The sequence below is a fragment of the Gossypium hirsutum genome, chromosome A10 (assembly GCF_007990345.1).
Source record: "Gossypium hirsutum isolate 1008001.06 chromosome A10, Gossypium_hirsutum_v2.1, whole genome shotgun sequence".
NCBI classification, from domain to species: domain Eukaryota; kingdom Viridiplantae; phylum Streptophyta; class Magnoliopsida; order Malvales; family Malvaceae; genus Gossypium; species Gossypium hirsutum.
In genome coordinates, this window is record NC_053433.1 from 95,105,005 (window position 1) to 95,114,747 (window position 9,743).

The 9,743-nt window shown below is 32.0% G+C and overlaps 1 protein-coding gene across 8 annotated transcripts; it reads right to left on the reverse strand.

Annotated features, from left to right (window-relative positions):
• Positions 1-376: 376 nt before the first annotated feature.
• LOC107896709 (sucrose nonfermenting 4-like protein) lies at positions 377-6,717 on the reverse strand. Of its 8 annotated transcripts, none has more exons than XM_016821951.2 (14): positions 6,568-6,717; positions 6,102-6,253; positions 5,906-5,993; positions 5,524-5,694; positions 4,820-4,954; positions 4,647-4,706; positions 4,242-4,331; positions 3,923-4,057; positions 2,854-2,998; positions 2,580-2,753; positions 2,367-2,430; positions 2,197-2,263; positions 1,072-1,186; positions 377-877 (listed from the first exon to the last, which is right to left on the reverse strand). In XM_016821951.2, the coding sequence occupies exons 2-14, from the start codon at positions 6,230-6,232 to the stop codon at positions 786-788; spliced, it is 1,467 nt and encodes a 488-aa protein (XP_016677440.1). In that variant the 5' UTR covers positions 6,233-6,253; positions 6,568-6,717; the 3' UTR covers positions 377-785. The 8 variants fall into 8 exon arrangements, with proteins under 8 accessions (XP_016677440.1, XP_016677439.1, XP_016677437.1 ...); XM_016821950.2 differs by having other exon boundaries at positions 6,102-6,322; positions 6,568-6,667; XM_016821948.2 differs by having other exon boundaries at positions 6,102-6,322; positions 6,436-6,647.
• Between the last annotated feature and the right edge of the window lie 3,026 nt (positions 6,718-9,743).

Sequence of the window (9,743 nt, forward strand, 5' to 3'; positions counted from 1 at the left end):
TGCCATAATTCTCTATTTGCTTTTTATCAATCTGCATTTTCAGTCCAAGCATTGGAGATCAAATATAGAATAGAGTCAGATAATACAAATTTCGGCTAGACCATTACTGCTTTACTCTTTTTCGTTTTCCGGACAATCCAAGTATAGGAGAAAGGTTGTAGGAGTTGTGATTCGAATCTCAAACTAACTGACAATCACCTATTAAAGGTAAGTGTATTAACCAAATGAGCTAAGCTCCGTGTTTTAGTATTAATGTCAAGAAATTCAAGCAGCTGGCTTGGCTATTGCCTAGGAAAAAAAAAAGCCCGGAGCATTATCCTTGTAGGCATACCAAGATTCAAAGAATCAAAAACTGAGGCAAAACAAGAAAGGTAGCTTAATGAAGTAAGCATGGTGCAGAGTTTTACCTCCCCATCTCTTTACATATAATTTTGAAGATAACTATAAACTACTATAGGTTTCATGCTCCCTGCAGATAATGGCATCTACATTGATTGACAAATGGGTTTAATACTGAGAATAAAATGAGCAAGGAGGAGATGAACCAATTTCAGAAACAAACAGAATCTTCGTAAATTACATCCTCTTTCTTTGGCCTAAAATTCTAAAAAGCAGGCAACAAAGCAAGAGGCTAATCGAATTGTTGAATGAGATTCGACGATCATTGGTTTTTAAATATTGCAGTCTCTTTGAAACATTAGGGGCAGGGTATGGTGCCCACAAGAAATGGGAGTCCAATGCAAAAAAACTGCTTCTAGATAAAAGTTATCTGCAATTACTTCTAACTAACCAAGCAAGAACCTGAAAACATCCGTAAGCGACACGACGCCTTCTACACGGTTACTGCCGGCTTCCACAATGACAAGCCGTCGAACACCTGATGGGGAAAATATTATAATGTCATACAGTGATATATATTCAAAATTATAGTACATGATTTATAGGACTTGAAGGCCAATACGTGTCCATATATATTTCAGTGCTACATTTAAAAAAAGACCCATCCATAAAATCATCATCCTTCTTTTTTAAATGGAGTTTAGAATAAATAAAAAAATGAGAGAAAGTCACCAGGGTTTGCCAATTGTTCCATCACTTTAAGCAATGTATCAGTGCGCAAACACATTTGACATCTTTGACTTCTCATCTCATAAGGAGTGTTAGAATCTTGTCCCAATTGCAATGCCTAATGAGTACATAGAGAAGAAAAGTTAGGAAACAAGTTTTCTGCAAAATCAGAAGATAATGGTTTTGAACCAAATAAGATCATCTGAATTTGAGTAGATCTAATGTACGTTACTTAAGAAATGACAAATATTCTTACTTTTCATTTTTGTAAGAAAGTGAAATGGATTCATATAATCAGAGAAAATCTTAACCTTCGCTTGGTAGGGTGGCTAGCCAAAAACATAAAGATAAAAAAATGTTGGAAGAGAAAAGTGAAAAGATAGAATATACATATTTCCATAGGAGTGCAAGATGAAAAAGTTAATATTTACTTTCCATCTATTGCTTGGCAGGTTGAAAATTGAAAAGAAAAAAAACAAAAACTTGTATGATTTTAAGCACGGAAAAGGTCAATTTTAAACATGATGGACAATCTTGTAGATATGCAAAAACTTGACTCACTACTCTACCATTTTCTCTCCTCATATGTTCCACTTTCGAATAATTTGTTTTCCGAAAAAGAGAGAAAAACGGTCATCTTCTTTATTTTCTTTCCTCTAACTATTCTCTCACACTGAGCAAACTCAAAATGACCCAAACAAGTAATCCAAAAGATCAAACTTAAATTATGTATAATTCTTTTAAAAAAATAATTGATTAAACGCAATACTTACAACCTAAATTATTAATTTGTTTTATATTTTTATTATTTAATTTGTAACTTGAAATTGTATTATCATTATTTATTGTCATAAAATAGACTTGTCCATGGGTCAGGCTGTGCAGCAGCTCAGCTCCAAAAAAATTTCTAAGCCAAAGGCTTGAATTCGGCCCAGCCCTACAATACATTTTTATAAGCAATTACACTGCAAGACTTTAGTCCAAGACTACAGATAGAAATTGGGGTAAGAAGTCTTAAAATTTCTACCTCTCTAAGGATTATCAGCTTCAAAGCATCCTTGACACATCCAACCTTGTTTTGGTAGCCAAATGCATAAAACAGATACCAGGAAGAAGACAGAACCTTACCTGATAAACGGTCATTTCGTTTAGATTATGCGTATAAGCTCTGCCTTTTGCCAAAGCCGTTATGTCACTGAAAATAAGACAACAAAACTGAGAACAATTACCACCCTCAATCCAAGATCACAGTAAGTTCTGCTTGCGAGAAAGAAAATCAATCGAGAATGACGCCTTACCTCCGACTATATATGTCCAGTAACGAGTCATTGTCATCAACTATAGGTATTGAACTTACTCGAGCTGTGAAGACAAAGGGAAAAACCTTATTATACTACATATAAAACATAAGCACATTATTATCTCTTATCTTTTTAGGTTGAATCTCAAGGTATTAAGCTTAACCTTGTCCACAACTTCAAACAAAACCAGAAATATCTTCTCTTTCATACCTTGAACTAGCATATTTAATGCTGAACTAAGAGAAGCAGTAGGTCTCAGCATTGCAAATGGCCGACTGCTGGATTCGCCGATTCTTGGAACCCATGTACCCAGAGGCATTGCATAAATAGGTAATTGCAGTACGGGCAAAGAATCAGAACAATGTTTAAAATACCTGCATAAGCCTAGAAAATCAAATTCCATTGGTTAGGAAAATCATTTACTTCCCAACAAATAAGTAAAAAAACATATATATTATTAATAGAAAAATAATAAAAGCCTCACATTTTAGTATTCCAGAAAGAGAAGCAAGATGTAATAATTGGGGAAATGAACCATCTTCTGAGGGTGAATGGATAACAGGAACTATAGCTACTCCACTTTGCAAAATTTTCAAAGTTACATCCTTCAAATTATCACATGACCCAGCCTGTATGATCAACAAGGGCCCTCGTAAACACAACTATTAAAAAATATGCTTTTTCTCAAATGGCACAGAACAAGGGAAACAAGAGATGAAGCAGAAAGCCATGAAATTAGAACATATAACAGAAGGGAACCCAAAGAGGCAGCCTTCTCAAAACACCAACCAAAAGGGAGCATAGCATGCAATAAATAGGCATTGGCAACCAAAGATGGGAAAAAAAGAAAGGAAATGATAGGGTGTTCTTTTTCCTAATGAAGACCATTTTACTTGCACACAGTTGTCATATGAGGAGCATGATCATTGATTCTTTTCCATTGTCATTATTACATAGAATAATCATTACTCAAATGGTTATTGATTCATTGTTATCATTACATAGAACAAGGTTGCCTCGGGAGGAGCATCGCTGCATGGAATTACTCCAACCTTGCCCTAATTCTTTCAACAGTCTCATTATATACTTCAGGCTGAAATTTTCTTTCTTGACATGATTGCCAGATAATGTTCCAAGGAGCACTTTACTTATGTTTTGGCCAGCTTTGTTAACTCATAATGAAATGTGCTTTCCATGTCACTAGAATTCTTGCAGCTATATAATTTCCATTCCCAGAATATGACTGTAAACTTGTTTTCTCACTTAATATAATTCTTAAAATGCAGTATAACCGCATTGGTAGTTGAGCCAAAACAAGAATCAGGAAAACATAATAGCAGAATAAATATCTAGTTAGGCCGGTCACCATCCATACCTCACACTACACCTAGATGATGTATGCATGTCTATACTAAAACATAAACATACAAACATGAATGGAGAAACAGCTCCGCTCATTTGTACAAACAAACAGAAAATGCATCTGCATGAGCATAAAAATAACATCTTTCGTGATTTATCATCCAAGGCAAATCACCATATTAAACACTAACATAGATGAGATGTTTTGGAATTGGTCTCCCATGCCCATCAACTTGCCGGTTCATGTATGCCTTTCCCTCTTTCCAAGCAGAAATAGTGTGTGTTTCAAGCTCTTCCTCTGTCAGATTTGATCCATGATTTCCAAGCTGCATAATTAAAATTTTTAGCATTAAGAGAAATATACAGGACAGAAGATCCATCTACCAGACTATCTAATATTAATATCCTGAAACTTTCTAGTTATTTGGAATTAGAGTAAAAGGAAAATTCTTGCTAAATTTTTGAAAACTTGATAGTACCAAAACATTTATTTCTGCATTGGAAACATACCTCTCTCAGAATCAATATAAAATCCGAAGCACTCAGAACTCCAACAAACTTCCCCTTGCAATTGTCCCAAAGCGGAGCCAAAGCAATACCCTAATAACAGCTAGACTCAGAAATACTATGTATCCAAACTATTAATAAGCAACAAGCAAATATGCATGAATGTTACCAAAAACATACATGATGTCAATATCGAGAGTAAACACATCTATGGCTGGAAAAGGCTCTAAGAAGCATTAGCAAAAGAAAATTACAGAGGTTTCTGCTTCTTTCTTTCTTTCTTTATTTGTTTTTCTATGGTGGCTAAGTATAAGGCTATGCAGAACATGTATCTCATCCAGAAAAAAATTCAGGAAGCATTAAATGAAAATAACCATATTCATTCCTCAGACATCCCATAACTGATACCTGCTCAGACAGAATATGAAATGCTTGCTTTACAGGCAAATTAACATCCAAGGCAACAACCTGTAAGGCAAATCTGTCTAAATTAGCAAAGTGGATTAACATGCACTGATCAGAATCAAACATGCAGGGAATGTGTAAATTGTGAAGGAGGGTCAGTAGGAATGCATCCAAACCTTGCCTGACTCGGGGAGTAGCTCATAAGCAGTATGCGCTGCCAAGAATACAGAGATGCGATGACGGCAGGCCTGGACATCCTCTTCTGAAATCCTTGGCATTGCTTGATTCAATGTAACTGCAGAGATTCGATGCTGCATTGCAGAAAGGTATCAAAATCCACTTGCACGAGAAAGTTAAAGGAAATAAAAACGCATTAGTGAATGAAAAATATACAAGGTAATAAAAAGGCATTAGTGAATGAAAAATATACAAGGTAATAAAGAGGCATTAGTGAATGAAAAAGTATACAAGCTGCATGATGAGCATGCATTAAGAACAAAAATGCAGCAAGCACCAATCATAAGCAGACTACAGAGTTTGCACAGGCAACTAGATTTGTGACAACTTAAACTAATATAAAAAAAGTCCAAATCATTAGACTCCATTTGGTATTTCTATTGGAACTGCATTTGTCTGCAAATGCAATGTCAAAGTCAAACAAGGTCACATTTTCAGTAAAAAAAGAACCTCAATTGCAATGAGCTGTTAGCAATCACAAAAAGCAACTTCCTACCTGCTTTTGCAATCTACTTTTGCCAGTATTATGAGTTTTCATTTTATACCAATTTTTAAACTCAATCACAAACCTAAACTAGGCCTTAAAACTAAAAATATTTTCAGTAAGTCATGTACACAATTATGGAATATAACTAGCGCTTACTGTGAGACCGGTATCCACTTCCATGCTATTCAGTACATCCAAACGAGGTTGCACCTGAGCAACCTCTACAGGTACAGGTAAAGCTTCGAAAGTATTAACTATTCCATATTCACCATTCTTGTGAGGTTGCCGTTCATCATGTCGCCATTCACCATCAACGAGAAACTTGTACTGCAAGGGAGAACCAACACAAACCTAAAATACTAGGATTGACACGTTCCATAATAGCTTGACAACAAAGCCATCCTAAACTAAATCTTATCAACAATAGTACTTGACATGCTGAACTGATAAAACTTACCACTGAGCGAAATAGAAATTACCCATATAATATTTCTAAAAATTTTAGAATTTCCAGTTCCTATAGAGCAAACTAACTAACCTCATGGCAACCATGTGATACGGCACAAACGGCTTGAAAGACATTGGGGGCACCTTCAACCTGAGACATTGGCACCAACTCGGCCCACCTTAATTTTCAAACCATTAATCATTAATCTAAATACTAATCATAAACCTAAACATTATAGTTTTCATATCAATAACAATAACATTTTTTTTAAAAAAAAAGGTCTCACCTATTGAAAGAACCAGAAATGAAGACACTTCTTCCACCATATGGCCATGTAAATTGAATTGGAAACAGCATCATACCGGCAGTGGTTACTCTGCTGGCCTCCCGGACTGAATTCATATCCGAAGCAAACATTTGACAGCTGTATATATAATTCTATAAAAAAAGTTCCTAGCAATCAGTGTTTTTGAAACTTTTCTTTTCCTTTAACCACCGCAGAAAAACCTATTAAAAAAAAACTATCATAAGATCAAAACCTTGGCTTTTTAGTACACGCAAAACCTAACTTTAAAAGATTTTGTATTTTGAAAAAAAGAAGAAGCGAATTTGACACTCACCAAAACAAACGAATTTGCAAGTCACCAAAACAATGGAGACAAAAAAAAAACTTTGAATTTGGTATGACAAATTCAGTTAAATGTCGAATCCCTAAAAATGGAATTGGAAAATAAAAAAGAAAAGAAAATTACTTGAATGTATAGAACATAGGTTTAAAGATCGTAGGGTTTTTCCGATATGATCGAATCTGTTTTTCTTTTTTAATAATTTCTTTTTAATTTTGAGAACCCTAATTAGAAAATAGATAAATAAGTCTCTGAAAGGGACGTTGAACGGTAATTATCGTCTTTGTGTCGGCGTAAAATAAATAATAAGGAGATTTGGAAGCTGAAGGGCATTTTTTTACCGTGGAGTTTGGGGGTAAGTTAACGGTGTTTTCAACTGTCTAACCTGTAAATTGCTTCGGTTAATGTCTCATGTTTGTTTTTGGGCTGCTAACCACGTGCGGTTACTTGGTAGGACCCATTATTCATAAACACCAATCAAATTTAGTACATTATTATTATTATTATTATTATTATTACAAGAATATAACACACTTATGATGCTCCGTTAACATACTTATAAAAATGTTATAAGGATAAAATTGAGATAGTAAAAATCATCATATTTAAATTTATTATTTTAGTTTTTATATAAAAAGATAAAATAATATTTTCAAATTTGTATTTATGAATTTTTTTAATTTAACAATTAGACTAAATTCGATTAATAGTGATATTAATTTTATAAAAAATTTAAATAAAAGTACAGATATAATTTTTAATTTTTTTAAAATATTAAGAAAATAAATAATACTTAATTTATAACCTATACCATATATATTAAAACTGTCCCTAAATGGATGAGGGATTGACACCTGGATAGAAATATATGGTTTGAGCTGATGAGTTGTTTACTATTTAATTGAGTTTGGTATCTTTTCATCGTCGGTTCTTTTATGAGTGTTTCTTTTGAGTTTTTTGATGTATTGAAAAACTTTAAAAAAAAATTAGAAAAATTAAGTTTGCGTTTGATTCAATGAAATTAACTTGATTTTTTGAAAAAGTTTTCAATATGTGGTTTTTTCATAAAATATTTTTTACGCCTAATATAAATATATTTGTTACAAAATATTATAGTAACATTTCTTTTTAATAATTAAAATTTATTTGATAATAAAATAATATTTCATCATAATTAATATCATATATATACATTCTTTTGGTTATCATATATAAACTAAATAATAAACAATGTTTAATTAAAATTTAATTTAAAATGACATGTATTACATATATGAGCGTGGATAGTGACACATTAGAGTTGGAAGAGATAAATAAAGATAAGCATGATTTAAATAGATACTCATATTTATATAATTAAAATCTTCATATTTTATACTAATATTTATAAATTTTAATATATATTTATTATTAATATATTAATATTTTTTTAAGAATACCATTTAAATTTTATTAATTCTTTTTCATTAAAAAACTATTCAATAGTATAATGTTTTAATATATTAAAAACAAAAATAAAAATATTTATAAGAAAAAGAGACGTTGAATTTTGAAATTAAGAGGAGAAAGTAAAATGCAAAAAGACATATTTTGGAGTTGAGAAAAACGCATATTTCTGAAACAAATGTGAAATGGGTAGGAAAAAAGGAGAAATAAAAAGAGGTAAACCACGACTATCATGCAACTCATTTGCTTTAGTTTAGAGGACACATGTCTTTTTGCCATCTTTTAGGATTTCATGATTTATTTTCTATTTGATATGTTTGTTTGAAAATAGTAATAGAGAATTGCTCTTCATGTGGGTATTATGGGTTCACTCTACTTTTTATTCTTCTTTTTTCCTTTCTATTCTATGTATTATGAGCTTTTTTATCCTTTATTTTTATTGAACTTGTGCTTCTTTCTACTCGGGTTTGGTTCTTCTTCTGCTTCATGCTCATATGTCCTGACAGTCTAGGAATCTAATGGGAAGGGTACATTTAACTTAGACAAAAGCAAGTGCTCTTATGGATACTACCCATAGTTACGGAGCTCTTTATGTTTGCGAGTCCCATAGTTATGAAACTTTTTAAATGAAGCATTATTGCTTTTCATTATTACACATTTTTGTTTTTGTCTTTAATCAATCTCGCAAAGAAAAAGTTCAATCTACCAAAACAAGCTTTACCTATTTGTTAACTAGATGCCCACTAAACCTATAGAACCTTTCGGAATGTCATTCAAGTGGATATAATTTAACTATACCTCATTGCTTTTTATCTCCATTGTTGCTTGCTTTAATGCAAGTATCTGTCTTTTCTACATCATGTTCTTTCTTTAGGGGTTGTTCATGCAGTGAAAGAAGGTACGAAGCATTGTAAATGCTCTCATTACATAAATCATCCCTCCTAAAAGTCTATTACTTTTCTTTATTGTTAGATGAAAATACAGTGTGAGTGGTACTTGGTAGTGCCCATTATTATTCATCACTGCGAAAATAAAGTAAAATTTCTCGTATTGGTAATATTGTGAAACAAAATCTTTGAGCTATTTAACTTTGATGATATTTTGAATAAATAAAAGTGAAAATTAAATCATTGCTATGTGAAAATTGGATTGGATTAAAAATTTATAACCTTTGTAATACGGAGAATCATTCGAGATCGAATTGTTGTTTACCTTGAATATTGAATTTCCATTAGATTAGGTTTTATTGGACTCTATTACTATTTTATTTTTGCTATCTTATAATGGTTGATTTTAAAGGATTGAATTGTATTCAATCACTAATATATTAGTAAGTCCATATTGATATATATTTTCAAGGCTTGTATAGTTTATGCAAGAGAACATATTGAGAGAATTTTATTTGTTCATAGTGGAATTAATTGTGCGAGTGTAACGGAAGTGTAAACTTTTAGTGTTTACCATCTAAATTTTTAAGTGTATGATTTGGAGGTGAGTCTTCTACTATTTACGTATAAAAATAATGAAATTACACACTAAACTAAAAAAATTAAACTAGGAAGAATTTGTTATTTTATTTACTCAATTTTTGCAGAGTTATGTCGTAACAATCACTGCAATCAAACATGTATATTTGAGCAGTTGACAACTTAAGGTTACAACATTTACCTTTATACAAATAAGCTTTTGTCTTATGCCTTTATGAGCAGCCAAAAAGAAATCATTGTAAACTTCTATTAAGTGACAGAATATTTAATTGTATTCTATTGATTGACATACAATTTGATTTATAATTTTAATTGAAGTGATGTCATATTGGATGCTTCAATTATGTTTGGGGGTACATTTTGGATTTT

What these genes read in the sequence shown, in the direction of transcription:
- LOC107896709 (XM_016821951.2), bottom strand. Translation starts at nt 6,232, where the DNA reads ATGTTTGCTTCGGATATGAATTCAGTCCGGGAGGCCAGCAGAGTAACC. An exon ending in TTCATATTCTGTCTGAGCAG is followed by an intron (nt 4,332 to 4,646) that starts GTATCAGTTATG and finishes AGCTGTTATTAG; the next exon opens with GGTATTGCTTTGGCTCCGCT. An exon ending in CTGGACATATATAGTCGGAG is followed by an intron (nt 2,264 to 2,366) that starts GTAAGGCGTCAT and finishes TCTTATTTTCAG; the next exon opens with TGACATAACGGCTTTGGCAA.